This window comes from Zosterops lateralis, assembly GCF_965231275.1.
Source record: "Zosterops lateralis genome assembly, chromosome: 16".
NCBI classification, from domain to species: Eukaryota; Metazoa; Chordata; class Aves; order Passeriformes; family Zosteropidae; genus Zosterops; species Zosterops lateralis.
The window spans coordinates 8,725,179-8,750,292 of record NC_139776.1 but is presented as its reverse complement, the minus strand read 5'-3'; the positions used below and the strand labels follow the sequence as shown (position 1 = coordinate 8,750,292).

The 25,114-nt window shown below is 38.5% G+C and overlaps 1 protein-coding gene across 3 annotated transcripts in view; it reads right to left on the bottom strand.

Annotated features, from left to right (window-relative positions):
- The window catches only part of ZMYND8 (zinc finger MYND-type containing 8), a 42,958-nt gene extending 18,048 nt beyond the window's left edge, over positions 1 to 24,910 (bottom strand). For 2 of the 3 annotated variants that reach the window (XM_083873156.1, XM_083873158.1), the window contains exons 1-3: positions 24,807 to 24,910; positions 14,837 to 14,907; positions 4,022 to 4,170 (exon numbers count right to left, since the gene is read on the bottom strand). In XM_083873156.1, the coding sequence (XP_083729282.1) occupies positions 4,022 to 4,170; positions 14,837 to 14,907; positions 24,807 to 24,820 (234 nt within the window). In that variant the 5' untranslated portion in view covers positions 24,821 to 24,910. Of the gene's footprint in view, positions 1 to 4,021; positions 4,171 to 14,836; positions 14,908 to 24,400; positions 24,759 to 24,806 lie in introns of those variants that run through there. The other variant, XM_083873157.1, reaches the window with a different exon arrangement.
- Between the last annotated feature and the right edge of the window lie 204 nt (positions 24,911 to 25,114).

Below are 25,114 nucleotides of genomic sequence, written 5' to 3'. Positions count from 1 at the left end.
AACAAAGAGTTGAACACCATGCAAATCTGTGCAGGTTTGCAGCAGTTTATAGCTTTGTACCACGAAGCAAGCCAATGCTGATTTTGATTAATAAGGCAAACTGTAGAGAAGGATGACAAAGGAGCAAATTCACGTTCTGAGCAGCCACCTCCACTACAGGAGAGATTTCATTCACCACCTAAATGCATATCACAGTTTAAGACTCACATCTCTACTGGTATGCCTGCACTAGAAAACAGTGTTAACTTTGTAACCTGCATGAGCTGGTCTTCCCCTTGAGCCTGAGAGCTCAAAGATGACACAGCTGATGCCAAAACACAAGAAGTGAAAAGCCTGGGATGGTTTAAAATGAGTCCAGAGTTACCTAAAGTTTGTTATATCATCTTTGAAGAGCTGCTAACATTTATTGGAAAACTATTTTCTATTTATTAGTGACAAGGGAACTCAAATTCTCTGTTTGGTATTCTTTATAGGGGTAGTTTGATGAGGAGGGAAACAGCCTTGAGATTTTACACAGCTCATTTAATTAGACTTTTTTGTTTGATGTAAAACCACTTGCTCGTGACTTCACTTGTAATTATCCAAACACTTGTAGTCTGAAGAACTATTTTGTTTGATTCTCAGGTCATTTTGCAAGTGTCCTACACCATTTACAAATCTGCAACTTCTGAGACTGTCAAGCTTCTGAGACTCTCTCACACACCCCCATGTGATTCACAGACCAGGGCAACCAAAGGTGTGTTCTGTACCTCTAAGGCATCCTGAACAAAATCAGTCACACGGGGCATAAATAATGTCCCCAGAAAGCACCAGTGTGTTACTTTCAACCATGGCATTTCTAGATACCTAAAGTTACAAAGGAGGAGGTCTAATTATTTGCAGGAATAAGGGATCTTCAAGGTAGAAGCAACAACCCACCTGAAGATGTTGTATCCCAAAAAAATCCCAGATTATCTAACACTACATAGTATTTTAGGCAAAGAAAGGATGTTATCCATAAACACTCTGCCGTCTAAAATTTCACTTGATTTTGTGCTGGTTTTGGTGGTTTTCATTTTCTATTCTACAGATGATAAAGCCCAAAGAGACACTTTGTTCCCACCACAGAAATGGGCAAAGTGTTACTTCTGTACTTTCTATATACACACATTTAATGACACAACATGACAAGAATTTCAGAAGGATGGTTCTGTGAGATCTTGTGAAATAAGTGGGACAGCATAAGGGTTTAAGACCATTTCAAATTAATTACTACAACAAGCATTCAAACAATGAAACCAGAATGAGGAAGGGAAACTGGTAATTTCCAGTGCAGAAACATGTTTTGTTTGCAGCTAAATGCACCACAGCTGTGAGACCAATCATCTTAAGCTATGGGGCACTTCCTCCACTGAAGATAAAGGAAATTACCAGAGGAATTTCATGCATATTCTGACTTTGAAGTGGATATAAGTAGTATATCCACACTAACTTTGTAAGATTCAAAGATTCTGCTTTAAAACAAACATAAAACCTGTGAAACTTCCAAAGAAATCATAACATCCAAACTGAAGAGAAGTCAATTTTTGCTTGAACATGAGATGAATTGGTTTTCTGTTCAAGGATGCATTTATCATTTAGACATCTACCACCTATCTTTATTTTGCCAAAGCCAAGTTTAAGAAACAAAAAACAAACAAACAAAAAAAAGGGTTTAGAGACTCAAGAGAGACGCAAAGAACAAAACTGAAAGACTGAAAATGAACAATTCAACTGCATCAAGAGACCTTTTCATTTATCCTAGTCACAGTAATATGTTTTAAGAGTTAAAACTTTAACAGTTATTAAAGTTCAAGCTCAACTAGGTGGTAGCTTGTTTTAAAGGCCTTATTGAAATTATTAAGACCTGCAGAATGACAAAGAAAACTGAAGAAAACAAACAACAGTATTGTAGTGTTGTTTTGGAGAGAAAAAGACCACTATTTATAGTCAGTTTAAATTACAATTGAAACTAGTAGTAAAACAAGCTGACAACTTCAATTACATTATAACTGAGCAATTAAGTGTCAGAAGTTCCTGATTTTTCACATTAGTTACATTCTACAATTCCTTAATTCTTTGCTTGATTTTCAGCACTTTAAATACTTGATTGGCACCGTTCTGAAGATCTGTTACTGCACCCATAACATGGAATAGAAAGCTTTGTGCAACCATCATTTTAGAAATTGTACTTCAAAATGTTCAAGTACTATAAAGCACTTTGTAACGTAGAATATTAAGTTAGAGGTTTCCAGGGAGGTTGTCATACCTCAAAACAGATTTATCAGTCAATCAAAACCACAGCTAGCAGCTACATCATACTCAAACTCACCCTGAGAGCAAAACTAGAACCTGTATGCTCAGCTCACATCTACTTAGCAATGAAAGAATCTTTAAAAACAACTCCCACTACCACAGAGAGCAGAGTTTGAACCTATTTAGACACGACAATCTTCAGGCATGCCCACTTCAAATCTGACATGCAAGACAACATCAAATGAAAAGCAACTTGCGAAAGCTAAACAGAACTAAACAGATGATATTTTCTTGCTAACTTGTAATAAATACAGCAAAATAAGCAAGTCTGATAGGTTTTCTTCATTAGATACACAACTTTATTCTAGCCTGTACATTTCAGGTCTGAGACACCTGGAAAACAGAAAAGTATTTACCAAGGGGAATTTATCAAGTTCAACAACTGCAACTGCGTTTTCACATGTATTTTTAAATGCAGGAAGAAAAAGTGGAAATTTATACCCAAGGATTCAATCCCATTATTTGCAAAATTATCTCTGCACTACACAGTTACAAGCTGAAACTTCAGAGGGACAATATCTGTCTAGAAAATATCCAAGATGTAAAGGAATAAACTCAGGCTGCAGTGAAGCTCAGCAAATGCCAAACTGACCCCAGTGCACCTCCACATGATACAGTTACACCTCCTGATTATCCTGAAATAAAATACAATTTACACGGGTTTAAGGCCTGATTTATTCCCAGCTTTTGTTCCAGGACAAGTGCAGAGTAGGAATTTCATTTTCTTTCTTCACCAGTGCAATTGTACCAGGATAATGTGGATGCTCTTATGCCAGGAGAAAGTGCTTTGAACACTCAGAACTTAATCCTGTGTTTATATGACACTGGCAAAAAACCCCCATGACACAAAAAAGCACTTTGAAAAATACACAGGAACATCAGGTGTGAAGTAATTTCAGTAAGGCTGAAGACTGTTTTCATGTCATCTACTCCAAGATGATACAGATGCTTTACAGCATTTGCTGTTCAATACAATTCGTATAATTCTTTTGTGTGCATCATACAATGAATCAGAAATTGTCAAAGTCTTGTGGAGTCTAAGTTCTAAGAAGGACAACAAATGCTATCAATTCAGCATTCAGAAGACAGCAAAAATAAGGTTACAAGTATAAAGACTGAAAAACCAGTGTGACCCTTTGATTTAACAAGTTTGGTAGGAGTGTATACTGCCTTTTTAAGGAAGGGGAAAAAATATACAGAGCACCAAGGTAGAACTGTCTAACAGGCAGTAAGAAAGGACTGCAAGCAGATGAGGAACTTCACTGACATTGAGACCTTTCTTAACCTAGGTTGTCACATTATTGAACATTTCCTGCTAATGGTTTTAATAAAAAACCAGCTATTGTTGGTTTTATTATTGTTATTATTCATTATTGTTATTATTCATTATTGTTATTACTCATAATAATTCTGTTCCAAAGTGCATTTATTGGTTATACATCTTATTACCTTTATGAAAACACTAAGCAGGACACAGGTGGTCTTTTTCAACAGATGTAAAACAATAATCAAAGAGTATTCAAATCAAAATTATAATACCAACTCCTACTCCCACTGCATTCAAAAATTAAGATCCATTCCTCTACAAAAATGGAGCTTCCTTAAACAAATCTGAGCTCCTGATCAGCTATCTCTACATCCTCTACTGTTCAATATTCCAGTGTAATAAAACCATGACTTCTCTTACCTGCTCTTTATTATTACTGTTCAATAGACCAGGCTTCTTTTTCTTTTTTATAGGACTTGTTGATGCATCTTGAGGTGAGTGGCCATTGGAGGAATGTGGAGGGCTGGGGAATTTCCGTTTTTGTGCTGTGCGTTCAGCAGAGCCAGGATCTGTAACAGGTACAAACAACAGGGTTAAAGGCTGCAAATTGATGAAAAATGTTCCAACAATGTTATTGGTTTCTCATTCACACTCTTCAAAGATTTTTATTTCATCTTTTTAAAAGAACTGCATCTGCAACTTCGTTCTCTCAGAACAAAACTGCAGCAATCCCTAATGAATATGAAATATTCAGCTCAATTAAAAAGAAATTACAGATATTTTTCAAAAGAAACAAGTACACAATCAGCTGTAAAGGGCAGACATAGAACAGTGATATGATTCTGACAAAACACAAGTGAAATTTTCTCTGGTATTTTTTGAAATATCAGAGCTGGGTCAACAAAATTAATTTTTCCTTAAGCTTTTAATGCATGCAACAAAACAAAACTACATATGGAACCACAGGGACCAGAATTCAACAATATCACAAGAGAAACAAGTGAACCATCCCCCTAATATTTACCTGCACAGAAAAAAAAAAAAAAAAAACTTCAAACAAAACTCCAGTGGTTTTGGCTACTTTTTACACAAATCTATGGAAAATATAGTGCTATATGATGACTTTTGATTGACCAAAAGCTTGGTTAACATGTGTCATGATAACATTTAGGGAAACTAAAAATAAATACAAAAAACACATGAAAACATAGATGGAAGGACATATAACTGAAAGAGAAAACAATTGTAGGAGTTTTTGCCCATCCTGTGTTTTACTACTCCAGAATAGCTACACCAGGCTAACAACATCTGGAATTTCAACAATTCTAGAAACGTCTCCCACTAGTTCTGTAGGCACAGCAGTGCTGCCTAGCAGACATATTAGTGTCAGCTCTCAGAGAAACTCCTCTGTTGACATAAGTTACAAAATGCTGGCAAAATGTAGTAAAGCTGGTTTAAATAAACAAACAAAAACTTGTCATGTTTTGAGCTCTGACACCGAGACCTGTGACTTTTTTTCCCTTCACACACACCCCCTCCCCTTTTACACGTATTGGCAGCATTTAGCACCAGATATCTGCTGGCATGCCTTGGCTGAAATCAATCAATACCATGTGTCTGCGGCCATTATTGTTACTTTGTGTGTTTGCATTCAAGAAAATCTGCCTCCTGCTCCATTTAGCCCAAAATTTAGATTGATTTGACAATACAAAGAGCTGCTATGTCACCTATATGTGTGAAAAATACAATGTCTGCTTTCTGCTCTCCTTAAGCAATTATGACAATGAAAATGCCAACACAGTACAAGTCTGCTGACAGGAGACTCTGAGGGCTTGTCACTTTAGCTGATTATGCACAGAAGGTGGCAGAAGAACTCCTTAGGTTGGGATATGTTTCATATATCCCAAGAGAGCTGTGCTAATCCAGCTATCCTGGAAGAAACTGCAGCATCAGTGTCAGCTAAACCAAAGCCCACAACTAAATCAAAATGATCAAACCTAAAAACAAACAAGCTCTGAATGCTATTTTTTTTTCCATGGAAGTAGAATAAAACTTATTCAGCATGGGAACTGTTTGCAGAGTGACCCACAAAAAACAGCATCATACCATGTCTTTTCTCATTTTCCCATCATCACATTAAAGTCTTTGTTTATTAAAATTTGCAAACAATATCCTCAAAAAGGTCTCTAAGCCCAAGTTTCTCATCAGCAAATAAAGCCATCCGCATAACTCCCAGAGGAGCCTTGGGCTTTTATTTCCCGATTGTACCTATTGCAGGCACACCTTAAACCAGGAGGGAAAATGGACAGTAGAGTTTTCTGCCCTTTGGCTTTATTTCTTATTTCCAGGTACATGACTGCCACCAGTGGAGCACACCAGTTTCCTTTCAGCTCTTCAGCTCATATTGTGATGTTTACAAAGAAACTGTGACACTGCAGGTTGTGTCTCAGGTCTCCATATGAAAATCAGCTGTGAAGTTCCTGCCCCATAATGTGAGGCTTTTCACTTTTAAATGTTGTTTCTTTCCTAAACTAACTGATTCAGGGTCAGGAAAAGTGTGAAACTGTTATTAGCTAAACCAGAACTGAATGACTATTCAGTCACAGCCAAATCCAAGCTACAATTCAGCAAAAAAAGGTGCTGATCTAATACCAATCTTATGAAATGGTCACACAAACATGTATGTTTGGTTAAGTAATTTCAAAACCCACTTAAAGTGATGTAATTTTCCTCTTTGGTTCAAGAAGCCTGAGTATACTGGGGATTTTCAAATCAACTGGTGGTGACTCATAGACTTAGTACAAAAACTGACCTGAAATACACTTCCCTTTTTTTTTTTTTTTTCAGCTGGCAAGTTATTCAAATGCACAGAGGGGTTTTCTTGAGGCAATGTAACTGGAAAAATTAAAGAATAGACAGGAAAACAGCAATGCACAGGCATGTTGTTTCAGATTTAGTTGTGCTAGTGGAATAGGCCACTGTCTTTAACTACCACACTCTTCTGCCAATTTACCTATCTATGAGAGATCAGATAATATGAACAATCTTTTAATTCAGTTCAAGTAACAAAAAAATGGTGGCATATTCTTAAATTGTTTGAGCTATAATTTCCAATTCTACTTATGATTAAAAAATTGCATTTTGTGTGACTTTCTTTCAGTTGTTTAGCACAAACTGCTGCTTCTCACTCCCTGGCCCTCCCAGCTGTGTGAGCAAAGTTCCTGTAGCTGAGTTGTGAGCCACATCAAGAAACTGATCCCTATTAAAACAACCTGTCAGGAAGAAAGTTAATTTTTAATTTTGAATCATTTCCCTAGTGTAGGCTTACTTGAAAAAACTGACACAAATCTGGAGGGAAAGAATAAAAGATACCAAATTTAAGCTGGGCAATAACTTGGTGAGTAGAACAGTTGCTTAAGGGGTGGACTCGAGTTTCTGCTCCAAAGGAAACAGCCAGAATTTCTGTGATCTCTTCTATGATAAGTAAATATTTTTCAAAAAGTGTTTAATGAGCAAGAATGGTCTCACCTGAGGAAGGATCTCACCATGCCAGCTGGTCACCACCCGGCATGTGGTCCTGTAATGTCCCTGTTCCTACTGAACCCGCATCACACAATGAGCTTGTCAGTCTGAACCAAACTTCTCATTGATAAGCCAATTGTACTAAAAATATTAATTTTGACCAGCAACCTTAGTCTACCTATTTCTTGATTTTTTGTGTGTGTGTGATTTTGCTTTCTTAGCACGATTTTTAAAATGTGCTTTCAGTTCTAGTGAAAAAAAACAGACATCGGAAATAACTTTTGAAAAGTCCCCTGATTTTACATCACTAGGTTAGTATTAATTGGTCTGTGATGTTGTCAAGGTTGACAATAAGCACCTCTGAGTGCTCTTACAGATCATCCATTGGGAAGCAACAAGCCAACCTGAGCTTCACCTGAAGCTTAAACCTTTGTTTCCCGATGCCACCATGAGACTAAAGGATTAGTAACTACTGCTCCCAGGGGACAGACTAAAGAATACTCAAACCCTAAAGCACCATCATTTCACACTTTATGACTCTTCTGTAAGTCCAATTCTATGTGATGGCAATGCACTTTGTAAGCAGCTAACTATGGTAATGACTTACTATAGTTTAGCTTCAAAAAATTATAAAAACAAACAAAAGTGTATTATTTATGTCAGAGATCTTATCTTTGCTGCAGCATATGGAACACAGACCACAACCAAATATTTTTATACTCTGTGTATTGCAAAGTGCTGCACTGTAAACACTCCATAGCAGTGATTCCTGACAAGTGAGAAGTCTCACTTTTCTCAATAGAAGCAGGTGCCAACTCAGAAAACCTGTAAAAGTAGGATGTTGTTTTCCTTGCTTTTCCTGTGGTATTTAAATGTAATTCTTCTTGAAAATAAGCAACATCAACATGCCTTACTGTAAGAACACAGCATAAACTGCTCAGTACCAAAGACTGACAGTGACACTCCCTTATGCCCTTCTTTTCATACTTCTTTTCTGTTATTTTTTAAATTAAAAAGCTCAAGTTAAATGCAATCAAAGCAATTCCAAACTAAAACAATGGTGAAATCATGTCTACATACGTATTTCTAGGCATCTCTTATATTTGGATTGTTTTCTCTCCTATTAAAGCTTTAATGAGAGCTAAAATCCACACCTAAGTCAAAGTTCACACCACCTTTCCACAAATAAAATTTGTTCCTTTTTTCTTTCTCTAGCACTGTGCTTTGTTCACCCAGGAAGCAGGATAGTTTGGAAAACTGATATGGCCTAAATCAAGAAAAACCTTAGAATTTAATTTGAGTTAAATCAGCAAAGCAACAAGTCCCAGAGCTGAAAGAGCCAGTATGAGAGAAAAGGATGGAAAAGTAATAATGAAGGAGGGATGCTGCTGTGGCAGGGCAAATGAGAAAAGCCAGAGGAAATCAGAATTACAATAGACCACCATTTTCAAATTCAACCCCACAAAAAAGTTAAGTCAAAAAAACAAAAGTCTTCCCAAAAAATGTGGAAACTGGAAGATCAAACCTTTTACTGAGAATGAAGAACCATCCTTCTTTGAGATTATGTGGATGGGAAGCAAAGTTTTGCATTTCAAAATAAAGTGCAGACAATAAAAAAAATAAATCTTAACTATAGCAAGTTTACTTTCATGAAGAGTATTACTTATTCAATTTCTGTACCTAATTTTCTTAAATTGTAGATATAAATCCTATGAAAAAAAATGAGCTGTTCACTGCTTGGAGAATAAAACTTCTCTGTTCTGGAAAGCAAGAAGAGAAAAACTAAGAAACACCTTTGTTTAAATCGTAACAACAACAAGAAGAAGAAATTAAAAAAGCTTTTCAATATGATTTGTGATAAAGGCAGTAAGATTAGCAGTCATCTTGGTTTTCCAGGAGCCAGGAACAGTAATGTGTTTTTTCAGTGAAAGCATTATTTTAGCCTCCCAGGAGATATCAGTAAACTGAGTTACACCAATGACTTCTCTGTAATATAAGCAAGTTTCTGATATCTCAATGCAAGTGGGTCAAATATGCAAAATTCTGAATATGCTTCCAACTAGAAACATGAGACACTCAGAAGTGTCACTTAAACAGAGCCAGCCCAAGGCTACTTCTGTTAACCTTAATCCCCAATGCCCTGCTCTGCCTTTTATTATGGCACAAACAGTTCTGCAAACGTTTGGTGAACCAAATCAAGGAATTAAATTCAATGAAATGTAACAGAACAAAAATTTATTGAAAACAGTGGCATGAAGAATTGATTTGATGGATTTAAGAAACAGCTATGAGAAGGCAGTGTGAGAGAAGGTACAAGAAAAGAAAGGTGACTGAAGATTGCTTAAGCTGTCATTACCCTGCAGAAATGTGTATCCATGGCTTTAGAAGGAAGAAAAAAAAATCACCTAGACTTCCACCTAGACTGTCACGTCTCTCTTCACTCCTCAAAATCTCTGAATGTCTGTACTTCAAATGGCCTGGAGTGTAATCACTGAAGAAATCTGACAGAAAATGTAGCAATACTAACTTGTCCCATTTGATAGAACAGGTTTCAATTCATAATTTAGACAAATTCCAGAACTGTGAAGCCTTCCAGTTGAATTTGAATGGTTGTTAAAAGATTTCTGATTTTTCAAATCCATTACCTATAATACCTTAGCAAGGGTAAATATCTTAAAAACTTAATAAAACCATGGATAAATCTGTTAGAACTTACACTCAGCTTTGAGGAATTTTAATTTTCTGCCGGAATTTTGAAATATGATGCAGTTGCAACCAACCACTAAAGCTCTGTTTACATTCCAGAAACTTCAACCAATGTAATTAACCCAATCCAGTTGCTTAATGTAATAAATAGCAGAGGTCAGCCGTGGTTGTGTAAATTCTGATTAACCCCTGCCACGTTACAGTTTTACACCAGTACAAAAGGACGCTGTTAGTTGTTTCTTCACTGTAAGACTTTGGGAGATAAAGAAAAAGAAACACTCCCCAACAACTTGCAAGGTGAGAGCTGAAAGGCAAGGATAAGCTGGAGCCTGGCTGTCCCAAGGCCCTCCTAAGGTGGGCCTGCTGATAGCAAGGGCTCTGCACTAGAGACAAAAGCCCAGGGCTACACTCCTGTTCCCTGCAGGAGTCTCAGCCTAACACTGGAGTAAAAATCTCATCTCTGTGTGATTAAATACTTGGTATCGCTGCAGAGAAAGCTGATAGAGATGTACAATTATGAAACCGTTACAAAATGTATCATGCACTCTGGGAATTCCATTTAATTAGTCATTTCTGTATTTATATTCATTGTATCTGAACATTCTACCACTGAGAGGAGTTTCTTAAGACCAAAGCTTTTAACACAAACCTGAAAAAAAAAAAAACAACCAAATCTGTAAATGTCAGAATTCTCCCCATTAAGCAGTAAGGCCTCAGTATATGATTTTATGCCAAGCTGAGACCATCTTATGACCAACTGTCCCTGCCAGGGCAAGGCTGCTCCCAGCAATGTCCAACATCTGCTCAATTCCCCAGTAACCTAGTACAGTAAGAAAAGCAGGTAGAAAACAACCTCTTCACCCAAGTCCTAAGAGTCAGCAGAGATGCAAAGGCAATATAAGAGATCTGAGACTGATGATGGCAAGAAGAGAGTTGAAGAGCTCCCTTTGACTGGGCACTAAACAGACAATGGCTCCAGTACCAGCTGAAATACATGAAAACCTACATGGAAGTCCATCTGCCACCACAGTTTGCTACTGTTGGCAGCTAAGTAGGTTAAACTAGCAGGAAGGCTTAAAAAAAAAAAAAAATTCTTCCAGGTTAATAGGAAGAAAACACCCAATGGGGAGTTTATTTTGTCCAAAGAGAACAAGTACAAGCAAAGGCAAAATTTGCTCTGAAACCTGGAAATGCCTAGACATTTATCCAGAGACCTTGAAATATTCAATAAACAAGGTTAAAAAGTTGTTCATAAGGCTGGAACAGAAATGTAACAGGATGTTTCTGCTGGACATGTTAATGTATCCTATACAAAGGACAAAACATAATCATGTAACCATGGCCTCTCTGCTTCACTAAAAAGCAATCCTTTGTTCACTCCATTTTCTGGTTCTGAACTCCTTGCCTTCTCTTTAAGCTGTCATTTCCCATTGCCAGTTCTCAGATGTCTTATGCCTTCTTGTTCTCATCAACAGAGCAGTGTATTTTAAAACCTTGTCTTTAACAATGCTGCACAGGCACAGCTTACAAGCAGATCTAAATTATAACTGCTGGAGTAACTCTACTCCTCTTTCCCACCTTACCATGTATCTGTCCCCCACAACTTTTTGGAGACAGGCACTTATGTCTAATAGCAGTAATCAGTTCATGATTCAGGCAAAAATCTGGTACTACAAAAAATGATCAATTTTCTGCTAGATCAGCTGCTTGACACAGAAGGATTACAGCCAGCAAAGGAGAAGGTAGAGAAATGCTGCTGAACATGTAGGAAGGACTCCACAGGCCTGACCCCAGCTACAGACTCGCTTAATCTACCACAATATAAAGTAAGAAGTGTCATTGATGGCTCTCAGCTCTGGTTTCATTCCAGCCTAGTCCTGCCTAAATGCTTGCTAACAAAGCTCCACACTTCCTGCACCCAACTGGTGTATTCCTGCCTTCTCTCTTACACCATTTCTGGCAGCCCACCAAGCTGTTTCAGCACACTGAGCTAGTAGAACACTGTTCATATTTTATGGTTCAGTTAGCTTCCTGCCAGCTAGGGTATGGAAAGAAGTGGATAAAACTGCTGCACTGAACCGTTTGACCAGCTCAGGCTGCTTTGAAACCACCACGTTTCCTAGACCAATTCAAAGGCTGTGTTCAGACCTGTGTCCCAGATTAAACAATGCTTGGTTTAGTTTAGTTTAAACTGAACTGCAATTGAATTATAGCAATTAAACTGCTTATATCAAAACAAGAATGTTCATGAAGAGGTGTGCATCGGGCTAATTGGTGTTAAAGCAATTAAATTTATTTCCCTACAACTTTCTTTAGACACAGCCTCACACGAGCTGTACAAACCATAGCTGGGAAAGCAGGTCACAGACCTGCAGCATATCCGCTGCTCTGGGTCAAGTCTGAAGTTATACAGTGCCTCAGACTCATCTCCTGTACCAGCTTCTCACACATCAAAAAACCCAAACAAAGCAGAAAGAGCTGTGTGCTCCCCATCAGGTTTGCCTAGATGGGGTCACCTTCCTCATCTACATCCTTTCCAAAACACAAAAAACAAAACTCTGCACAAGCCAATTGCTACAAGTGGAGACATTGCTGCCACCATCCCACCAGCTGAGAACTTTGCTGCACCTTTTCTGCCTTGCGCAGAGCAGAGTAACAGTTTTGAAATTCTGGTTTGTGACTTCTCTGCTGCAGAAATACTGCACCAAACTATGAGAGAAGCTTGTTTCAATCCAAATAACAGGAGTCCAGAAAGATTCATTACACCAGGCCTGTAATGTGGCCAGCTCCTGGAGATGACATTTATGATTCTTTTATTTTCTGTGAAAAATTATATTGTCAACTATTATAAAGTTCTATAACTAATTTACAGATGAGGTTGGGTATATAACAAAGAGAAATGGTTTACAGGTAAGTATAAAGGGTTCTTTATATCCCACATTCTTCACTGGAAAAAATATAAGCCTGCAAGGGCTTGAGGTGGGTGGTTGTTATTCTTGTCCTTGGAGTGGTGCTGGCAGGGGTTTTATCAACATATATGTTAAATTTAACAAACCAACTAAAGCGAATCAGTACCTAGTTAAATAAATACCAATTCCCTTATTATTAAAGTGATTCAACAGTTACTAAGTTTTATCTCTACTACGGTGATATAGAAATGCCATTTACATCACTCCCACTTGGTATTTAAAGCACTAGGAGAACATCTATGCAGGGACCAGTGCCTTCCACACAGCCAGCTTGGTCAACCTAAACCAGCACCGTGGTGAGACTGGCTTTGGCATCAGCTGGTACAGGGAGTTACAATAACAGTAAACAGTGTGAAAACATGAGTCTCTTTCTGCCAGGTTAAATCCCTCTGAACTGACCAGGTATAATTGTTAGAAGCCCACGATGCAAGGGAAGCTGCAACATCATGTGTGTGAGAAGGCTGGGACAGGACAGACTGACCTTTTAATAACCATAATATTAAATCAGTTCACTGTCCTAAGAAACTTCATCTTAACCCTTCCAAACAAAAAGCAGAAAGTCTCCTGTGGGCTTAATTCACTGAAACAACATATCCTGTCAGGGCAGCACAAGAACGACCACGAGGAAATGGAAACTCTTTGTATGGCCCATACACCTGTCTGTGGCTGATTGAAGCACCAGAACTAAAATGTAAACATCTACATAAGTAGGTATCAGATTTTTAAGTGTCTTTTAGACAGTGATTACGTCAGAGTGACATAAGTAATGGTTTAGCTCAGTTAAGGCATGCAGAACTCTCAGTACTAGAAAGCGGGCCAGTGTTTCCAAGGAGAAATAAAGATGAGATTTCATGGGCAGCTAAATGCATCTAATAACCCCCACTGTCTGTTATACCAAGTTCTTATGTTATCAAACTCTTTCACAAACAAGTTGACCACTACAGCAGTAGAAAACTGTTTCAGCTTTTAAGTTGGTTAGAAAGTTCAAGTGGCTGGGATGTGACATGCACCACAAAGGAAGTGAGTGGTGGAGTGCAGAGCTGGGAGCTTACCCCAGTCAGCAGCAATCATTAAAGCAACAAAAACATTTACTTTCTGCTGGCTTAGAAAACTGAAATACAAAGAGAAGTAAATATTGAAAGTAGTCCAGTGGTGGAGACTGACAAGATGAGAAGGAGAGAAGGGAGAAAAAGACAAGGAGAAGGGACAAAAGGACGAAGTGTGTCTCTTCTGAGGTGGCAGATCATAATCACTACCTCACCTAACCATACCACGAGAACTGAAACAAGAAATTTACTGTCTGTCAGTACAAATAAGACTTGAATCCAATTTTATAACCATGTTATCCAGCCAAGCTTCCTCATTAAAAACCATGCAGTTGATCTGTGCCATGCCTTCAAGATAAGCCCACCTGCACATCCATAGTTACCCAGACTTGTGAGCCCTGCTGTAGGAATATGAAGAGAAACTGGGCACGTGCCAGAACTTTAAAAGGATGGTAGCAACTATTGCTGCTGTTTTAGAGAAATGGCTCTCAGGTAAACTCAGCTGCAAAGTCAGCTGCAAGTACAAAAGGAGATGGACAGGCACGAATGTCCATGAAATACATACTGCTCAGGGGACTAATTTCTGTGGAAATAGAAATGCTACTGTGATTCTTTATTCTTAGGGAAAAAAGAGAATTCATGACAGTAGGAAATACTATCTTAATAGTTTTGCTGCTACTACTACTTTCTCCTGCCTTGCCAATAGGAAGCCATGATAAAGTGACACAAGAGGTTGCTGTTTTTTGGTAATTTAACCTTGGTTATTCATAGACCAGAAATAACACTGAAATATTTGTGTGTGTATATTTGCTATATAATGAAAACCAAGGAAAAACTGAAACACTTCTTAACATAGAGCAGTCATTGCAAAAAATGCAGTGAATCTTGAGTCTCCACTCAAGAGTAGCCTCATGGTAGACAACACAGCTTCACTACACTGGTTTAGAAATGATTGTGTTGTAGAATCTAATTGAAATATTCCTCTTACTCACCTTTGGATCGAGTGGAGATGTCCATCCCCTCCACCACCTCCTGCTCTGCCTTTATTTCCTCTTCAGCCAAGCTGCAGGATTCAAAAAGGTGAATTAGAATACTTTATGGACTGTATTAATTGCATGACCATTAAGTTCAACCCAACACTGTCAAACACAACTACATTAAAATTTCTGATGGAATGAAAGGTTTGCTGTTTGCCAGGGCATACACTGATCAAACCACAGTGAGAAACAATCCAGGTACACACATATGCTGCAAATTACCAAGCACAAAAGTTACATTTTTGTACCAAAGACAGTCTTGTGACATGTACCGAAGATTATGGCAATGTATGTATGAACTCTTGGTGTGTAACAAACAGGAATTCTGTCCCTTGCAGCTTCTAATCTCATAAACCATGTGGACAGATACCTGCCAACAATTAAATGCTCATCAGCATTTGTGAACAGATTAGCTGAAGTAACAGACTTAGCAAAACGGAACAACTCGAAAAATTAGAAGGTAAAATGGAATTTTAAAAACCATTAAATAAATAATTTTAAGGATTTTGGAACTAGACTGTATAACAGAAAACTGATTATTTGTAATTTATTGGCAATACAATTCCACCAATTATTAACCATAAAGAGTAAACAGTATAGAGTTGTTACCATTCAATCTTACACAGTCAGTTTTCATTTGCTCCAGGCAGGATCAAATTATTACAAAGTACATCTGACTTCCTGATATTCTACTTGTGATATTCTATAGTGATGCCATTCAAGAAAACAACTCAATCAATTTGGCTTGTTAAGTCACTTCGGGGAAAGAAGATGGAAGGGAGAAGAAAAATGAACAAGAACAAACACAGAGTTACAGAGCAGTTCTGGAGATGTGACTATCCTAGATAAAAAGTAAAAGAAAACACACGATGTTGAAGCAAACCCAAACTCAAAATGATGGACAAATGGGGTTCTGGAGCTTCAGGCAGCATTGCATTGTCCACCAGAGCACAACAGCTATGAGGGATGTGGATCCTCTCCTCTACAGGGACAATTTAAGAGTCAGTCTGTTAATGGAAGTTGTTGCTGACACCAGTTTGCGCTGATATGGCAGATTATGAATTTCTGTTGCTATGGAGTGGGCTGAGGTTCCATTCAGCCACCCCAGCCCCAGGGACAGGGCCAAGAGGGCAGCTGGAAACCTTTGCTTTAGCCACTACATAAATCTGCCTGAGGCATCTCATCAGAGCTCGGAAACAACAGTGAGGACTTGGTTACATTCATAGCAGAGAAACTCTTCAGCCTGACAAACAGTTTATATTAGCAGGAGCTTTGTTAAGGGTATAAGTTAAAAGAGAATCCTAAACAAAGTAAAACTTAACAGCAGAAGGATTTTTTAATTTGTTATTTGACAAAACTACTTTTAATCAACTATGAACTACTCTGTTGCAATTCCTTTCACAGTTCTAAACAGAACAGTTATGTCAGCAGAAATTTTACATACAAATTAACCAAGCTCAATGTATGGAAGATCCAAAGCTGAGAAGTTCCACGAATGCCAGAAATCATTATTCTTTGTCACATGGATATAGAAATAATTTATAAAATAAGCTCTTTAAAGTCCTAAAACACTGAAGGGGAGTTCTGTTCTACCAGCATCTACCTCCCAGCTCACGGACTATTCTGATCATTTCAGGAGCAAGGCAAGGCACCCATGTGACCAGAAATATGGTAAATGTGTAGCACAGTTGACTGTAACACAATGCTTCTCAGATTTACTTTGCATGGGCAGATTAAATGCACAACACAGCCAACCATACTACGATGCTCACACATTTACTATGCATGGGCAGATCAATTATCCTGCACATTTGTTACACCCTTTCCCAGGGGCCTCAGCAAAGAGGAGCTGGCAGTGGCCTGCAGACACCAAAACATTTCATGCACCACTTGTCTTTGCCTGTTCCTCTTCTAAGCAAAGGGCAGGGATGGGCTCATGGGATGGGTTCATTGTTCTCTTCCAATGCTGCACTGGAGTTTTTTCTTCCCTTCCCTCTTTATAAAACCCTATTTCAATATAGCCAAACTGTAAGAAACCACATATTTTTAAAACATCATGTATATGTAATCAATAATGCATACAGGTGAATATTCATACCCAGTAATTCTGTAAGACTGGAGTAATCTGGCAGTGCACATTACCTGCTTCTAAAACATAGGTCCAGTTCCAGACACAGATTTGGACACACAAGGCTTTATGAGACTCAGGTTGAACATTTATGCTCATTTCACATAGGCTGCCACTAAAAGGAATGGTTTCCCCAATCCTTAACTTCTTGTTCCAGAAATTATGTCCATTTTATCCAAATCAGTTCTGGAATGTAACTCACTGTCCAGCTGGACAAGCAGAAAATGGGAGAGAACCACACAGGGAGAAAAGGGCACCACCCTTTTAGCAGCTCACAGTTAAGTCACATTAAAGCAATCATAATATTCCAGACTCATCCAAATCCATCAGGCCATTTTGTTTAAAACACAGCCTGAGGGAACATGGTACAACATGAAAGATACAGTAGTTGGTACAAATCAGTATTACAATCCAGAGAGCTGTGCATGAATCCTGGCTGAGAAATGGGAGTGATGGATCAATATGGCAACACCACAGCAGGAACTGCTCCTACTCCACTGACCAAAGCACCAGGAGATGTCTCAGACTGACTGAGGATGTTCTGGGCCCCTGGGCCCAAACCCAGCACTGCAGAGCAGGACTCCAACCTATTAGTTACAGCAGAGCAGAGTTTTCCAGCTCAGAATGTGCCCCACTCATACAACCAGCCTAATTTAGGAAACTGAGCCAGTTTCCTCCATCACCCCTTAAAGTGTTCTTGCAATAGCAGTATAAACAAAAATAAGACACTTCAGAAACACTTGTAAGGTAAACAAAGTGTCTTGCAAAATCTTGATACAAAGAATCATAACATGATACAATGTCTTGCCTTGGACAGGACCTTAAAGATGATCTAGTTCCTGCCCTGGGCACGGATGCAAACATCGCATAAAGGATGACTGAAAAAAAGCCTTCTTAAAGATTTTAAGTATAAATGAGCAGTCAAAATTCATTCTCCACTTGATGCCAAGGTTCCCCACTTTGCTCAGCAATGGAGGAGCACATTCCCCACACACACATGTGCACAGTGTGCATCAGTCACACAAAATCCAGCAATTACCTACTACAATGTGAAACCTGAGCCTCAGAGGAACACAGGCATCTCCATATTCTCTGCAATTAATTAATCTTTTAAGGGCACAAACATTTAAGTATATAAGAAAACCACAGAGACTGTTCTGAAAAAAAAATCCCAGTGTTGGTGAGGAACAATTAAATAAAAGTGTGTTAGACATAGCTATAAAAGTTACTGAACATTCACAGCTCTTCAAAGGCATCTCCCATTGCTTTATTTGCTGTAATGTATAATGACTTCCACAACATGACATTGTTTGAATGCTGGCAGTGATGACTGTAGTGGTCATCTTTGAGATTCCAGTTTATAAACACATAGCAGCAATTCATAGCAAGTTTACAGTAACTTTTCTAAAGCTGACATCTTTTCACCTTTGCACCCTCCACCAATACAAGGAAAATTCGGAAATTTCTTTATAAAGCACAAACTTCCAAATGCAGCAAAAGATTTCCAATTAAATAATTCAAGAAAAACAGGTTCTTAATCAGTTACCTTCTGTTACCCACAACAAAATAAAAGGCAAATTAAGACCAGCAGCAAAATAACTAAAAACAAGTATCTCATTCCATGGAAACAATAACTGTATGCTAGAGAGTTTTATTTTAAGAATTCATTTTTGCAGGGCTCAGAGCAGCTATTTCAGCCAGCCTGTGTTACTTGTCATGCATCTATGAATGGGATGCTCTGAGGCTGCAGATCAGAAAATGATACTGAAATATACTCAATTAAGTACCTAAATGAATACAACAAATAGCTCATGTAATTCTGAAAGCTACTCTTATTTCCTCATTAAGATGAATGAACACAGAGGAACACGTCTTAAGAACACAACTGAAATTCAAGCTTTGCCAGTTCCCCTGTCAAATGACCAGAAAACCAATTAATCATTTAAAACTTCCCTACTCATATTGACAAAACTTGCAACAACAACAACAGAAGTTTGTTTTCTAAAATGTTAAGCTAATTTGTTTCATACAAACTAGTTTAGCCTGTCTGAATGAGGGTAGAAGGGGTGGAGATTATGCCTTTGAGAGTTGGGCACAGAAAGAAAAAAAAATAAGGACTGCAAGCATACAAAATTTATTGATACTTAGGCAAAAATAGAAAAACAACTTAGCTGCCTAATTTTTAAATATGTTCTCTACCAAACTAAAGAGAGGCTGGTGATTTTTTAATATAAAATCCGGGTTTTCAAATTTCACATCCCTGAATTATATACTGACTTTTCTGTTTAGGAAAATCATTCCTTTACTAATAGTAGTACTTACCTGAGAAAATGTACATATACAAGAATATATACAGCTGCTTTAATCCATAGTAACTACGAAGAGCAATTAAAAGTTGCAGATGAACTACTGCACCTTGACATTTAACCAAGAAAAACTGACAGATATGGAAAACCACTCGAAACAGCTAATGCCCACATACACAATCTAGATCTACATTAGGGAATAACACATGAATCTCAGATCAAGAACTACATATTTCTGGAATTCATTTTTCCTTTTAATTAACAGAAAACAAAACAAAACAAAAAAAAATTATTAAAGACTATAAGCACTAAAACTGAATTTCATCTTTAAGATAACCCCTGCCTCTCATGCATCACATTTGTGAGCAGCAATCCTAAACAATGACTCCAAAAAAAAACTGCATTCAATAAAAATTTAAAACCAAAAAACCACTATTTGCATGCCATTGCTGAATAAATAGCAGCTTTGTATGAGCACTCACCTATAACAGTCTCTTACTCATCGGTAGCTATGCTATTTATGCAGGGCTCTTAAAATGGCGTCTGCCAGCACTGCACTGCCTCACTCCTGCTCTGGAGCTAAAATGGTAGCACTTTGTTCAATACCAGCAGCTCCTGTTTACACAGCAGGGCAAGATTCAAAGGCAGCACCTAAATATCAGAAATGGTAAAGAAGGACCAAAGGACACCTGACATCCGAACGTTTAACTAAAAAGGCACAAGACAGGGAGATTTGTGAAGTCACAGGTTACTAAGGAAATCACTCAATTTTAGCTTCACCCTCCAGTGTGAGCACCTCATATTTTACATTTCCCTTTGCAGAATTCCCTGCAAAACGCTCCATGTGTATTAAGCAAATAACACTTTGTATTAAGTAATTAACATACACAAAAGGCTTGTTCAGATATCTATGTACAGCAATGTTTAAGCTGGTTACCTGTGATAACAAGCAAAGCAACTATTTTTCATTTAAAGGACATTTTGGTCCTTTTTAAAACCTTACACTTATTCAATGTCCATGCAAAATAGCTGCACAAAAGAAAAATCAGGGGAGGGAGGGGGATCCTTGGTGTAACAGTCATCTTTAAGTCTATAAACTATATAGCTGAGGCCCAAGCAAGGCAACCAAATACCTACAGATTTCAGATGCTGAAAATAAAATTTGAGAACAATCATGCTGGAAAGTAAAGCTTTATATCAGCTGAATTAAGAATGTTAACATCCTGTTACAGCATGGTTTTCATCTCACAGTGTGAAACACAGATGCTCTGACAACGGGCAATAAAGGGTTAACATGAGAATGACACACAACTACCAAATACCTGAAACTCACTTCCTATGTAGCTATGGCTAAATTAAACTTTAACCCATGAACACAAGACATGTTTATTAACAAATGTATTTAAATTACTTCCTAAATACCATTTAAAGGGCCAAGCTTGATGGCCTACTGTGATGGTTCCCAGTCTGCAGACCCCTCAAAGCCACTGGACTACCACAAAGGGGTTTGCAGACAATAACCAAGTAAATCAAACCTGGTCTAACAGGCTTAAAGTCATTCTAATGGGATCCATGTGCCCATGGGAAAAATACTGGGGATCCACAAATTTGAAAATCGCTGTCTACGCCATTTTGCATGGGCAAAGGTTTTGTTCAACTTCCAGGATATTTAGGAAATTCAAATTAATGCCCTGAATTTCAGACACAGGAGAGCTTCTACTGAGATTTATCTCCCTTTAACCAATTATGCTGGAGTAGTACCACCACTATGGAAAACTGACCACCAGCTATCACTTTCCAGCTCCTGGATCCACAGGGCCAGTGGCTGAAAAGTGATCCAATACAACATACTGGAAAACAAAGCAGAACAGAAGAAGCAAAACAACAAAACCAGAAACGAAACAAAACAACAACAAAAACCTCAAGCAAAAGTGATACCACAAAATGGAAGACAGCTCAGGAAGACGAGCCAGTTGAAGTTTGTGGACATGATATGAAGGGCTAAATTTGTAATGTAATCTATTTCTGCTTTTTGAGCATGAAGTTCCTTTTATTACATGCTCCCTTAGTAGCAACATAGGTTTTCTGCTACATTTCAATACTCCTACCTACTGTGAGGGGGGGTGACTGTTACATTTGGAGTGGTTTATACTCCGCATTTTTTTCATTCTCAATATGTTAAGTAGTGTCATTTGTTTAAAGAAATTACTCAGCTTTTCCCTAGCACTATTTAGCTTCCAAGTAAAACAGTTTGCCTGCAAAGAATGAAAAAGGCATGTAGCTTTTAAAAAGCTACTGTTTTCACCATGATTTATAATCCAGATCCCTCCTTTGTTTCCCCCCCCTCCATTCTTTGTCCAGTTAATTACAAAAGTAACTGGATGTTGGCACTAAATAATAATGGCTAATCATATTCATCCTGGGCAATTCAAATTACTCTCTAGTAGCCAGAAAACTTACAGTGCAATTATACGATTAACTGCTAGTTATAATCAGAATAATGGCCATTTGCTCCAAGCTGAATAAACCTCAGCTGCATTGCTTCATACATGTCCTGTCTAATTGTGATTGTAACAAGATCCAGGCCAGTAAAATCTTGGGGAGAAAGCATACGTGCTTTTTCCCTGCATCTGTCACTTAAACAAAACCCCACATTCCATCTGTCCTGAACAGAAAAAAACAGCAGAGTGCTGCTTATTATGCAACCTAGGGAAGTGAGTGATAACAACACTGTACCTTGACAAAGCAGAAAAAAAAATAAATAGATATATATATATGAAATTGTTCAGCTTGGCTGAATTAGCTTTACTTAAGACGGAACAAAGATGGCAGAAATTTCCAGAAGGCCTTTCTCAGCCCTGCCACTGCAATTGTCAATCTTTAACCTGCCTGCTGCGGCAATTGGCTCCGGCGCCGGCGGAGCAGCGCCATTGGGCTGAGCCGAGGCACAACGCTGCTGCCTCTACCTTGCCTCAGACATCTTGCTGCAATGCAGACATTTGTTTTTTGTGAACTATAAAAGAATTACACCCAAGTGATTGAAAATAGCCAACTTTAACAGACTCACGGCGCTCCGTTTCATTGCATGCACGAGGGCAGCTCACACAAATGCGCTTCACTGTCAGCAGTGTGTCTGGAGGTGCAGATTTGAAACAGATCCTGGTTTAACAAAACCTGTGGGAGCCATTTTAATGCAAGCTTTCTGATTGCAGACCACTTACCCCTGCTTCCTGATATTAAACAAATATTATGTTGTTCACTCTTAAAGGCTGAAAGTAAACTGGTAACGTGTATAAACTACTACTAGGACAATTGTGTCCAAATGTAATTTCTGGTTTTTAACAACTGAAGAACAAAAAAACAGGATAACTTCTTAGCTGTGTCAGCACTTTCATGTATGCTGAAAAAAGCATTAAAATTGCATACAGGAATACTATCACATGAAATTCAGTGGTACCCCAGCAGTATTTCAGGTTTCAAATTGAACTAGACATTCTTATAATCTAATCCTAAGGGATGGGGTGGCGGGGGGGGGGGGGGGGGGGGTGATAAGCATGGAGTGGGGGGGAGGAAAGCTTTTAACCAAAGTGAGACATTCAGAGTAAGATATTCACCCTGGTAAACAAGTAAGCAGAGGTAAATTGCTATGTTAAAGCAAGTTACCAAATACATGGCAAGGGTCTGTGAAAGTTTGCATGCACTGTGCCTCAGCACAGTCATTTGCAAAGCCAGACTAGCTTTCAGTTCTTTCCTAAAATAATGTGTATGGACTGTTAAAACAAGTGCAAAAATTACATCAAAAGCACAAAAGAGCATCCTTCCTCTGCTTTTGTAACAGCCCTGGTGATCACTGAAAAACAGCTTGTTCAGAGAGGCATGCAGGCGCTACAATTAAAATCTTTATAAAGAGCACAAAATGTTTCTAAATTAGTTCTAAACCAAGCGAGTTTGTCTGAGGTTACACTTTGTATAGTATCAGAAACATATGCTCATTAAGTGTTATTTACTTTACTTCATAAGGTCACTCCATTGCTGAGCACTAGCACTTTCATCACACCCGAAAAGCCCCAGGAACAGTGAAAACGCGCTTTGCCCTGCAAACACGGTAATTAGTGAACTATCAACTAACAGCAAGGAGAATATTTTTCACCGGCCTGAGGTAAACAGGAAGTAAAAGCTTCAAAATTTAGAGACATATTATCAGAAAAACAGTGCATTCAAACAGAGCAGTTTACATGTACAAGATCCTTAAAATGGACGCTAAGCAAATCTGATCTTTTATATGAGCAACCACTAACATCACTTCATCTGCTGCACTGACTGACCCATTAAAAATAAAATCTTGGGAAAACTATTAAAAATGTTCAGAGAGTAGCATGCTGCTTACTTACCAACTGTTCAAGCACCCATCTCATTTTTCCAGTTAAGAAGATACAACAGGCTGGCAGATATGGGAATTGATCAAAAAGGAATTTCTTGAAATAATTACGTAGCATTAAACCAAAAGTTAAAAAAAATAAAAGGAGAAAAAAAAAAAAAAAAAAAAAACAAGAACAAACAACATGTACTACTGTCATGAACCACACATGATTTTATATCTTCTGGACTCCAAAACACAGAACTGTGGCTGACACAATGTAAAACAAAAAGGCACAGATAAAAGTTACATTAGTTTATTTGAACTATGCAAAACAAGAAAGCTAACAGTTCAAAAACATTTTCCATAAAGCATCAGATTTGTAAACAGATGCACTGCTGCGTTTTACTGAGCAGCACTCCATTTCCAAAATCTGCAGCATAAAAACTCCCTTTTAAAGGAACAAAATATTAACCATACATTGCCCCTCAGAAAGAGAAAAGCGTTGTATTAATTACTCCTGCAAAAAAAAGGTTCAATAGTCATTTTAAGTTAAGATAAGCTGCATAAAAAACATGATGCAACAGCACACCACCACCACCTAGGCCCAATATCTACAATCTGCCATTAGCACTTTTTGCTGATGCCTAGGTTTTTAAAAATCCCACATTTTCTCAGAGATAACTTATCTTAGCTGTTCCATTCACTGTTTAGAAAGGTAAACTTGCCTGTTCCTCTGTCTGCCATTATCCCTGCTTGACTCCCTGTAGGGCAGTTAAATGCATCTGCTCCCTAGCTTCCATTTTCTCTCCAGCAGGCATGTGACACAACAGACAATAGTGCTGGCAAACTGCTCAGAGACACAAACCTCCTTTGGAATACCAGGATCTTGATAAACTCTAAAAACACCATCCTCCTGTGAAGAAGTAGGCATGCCAAGGCTTTGCCAGACTGTAAAATAAAGCTGTGGCTAATGGCTACTAACCATGTGACCCAAGAAAGCAAAATTTAAACAGTTCCAACTTAATATAAGTGCTGTGGTGTGAGTTTTGCACGAGAAATCACAGAGAACCACACTCTCAACCCACAACTCATAGGCCTTAGAGAAAAAGCAAGGTAAAAAGCAAGGCTTACCTCTGTGGATGCATTGTTAACACAGTGTTATGTCAATACTTATAAAACATGGAGGACAGACTCTCAGTACTCGGGCAGGGAGGGCTTGGCACTTGGGCTTGATGATCTGTCTTCCCCATGAAAGCCGCCCCCGGATTGGCTGCCCCGGCAAATCCGCATGTAAAGCGCCAGGGGATTGGCTGAGACACTTCCTGAGCGATTATCTTTGTGCGGCTCCGGGAGCAGGAGCCATCCCGGGCTCGGAGCAGGCCGGCCGCGCTAGGCCCCGCTCCGCTCCCGCCGCCCGCCCCGGGCCTGCCCCGGGCCCG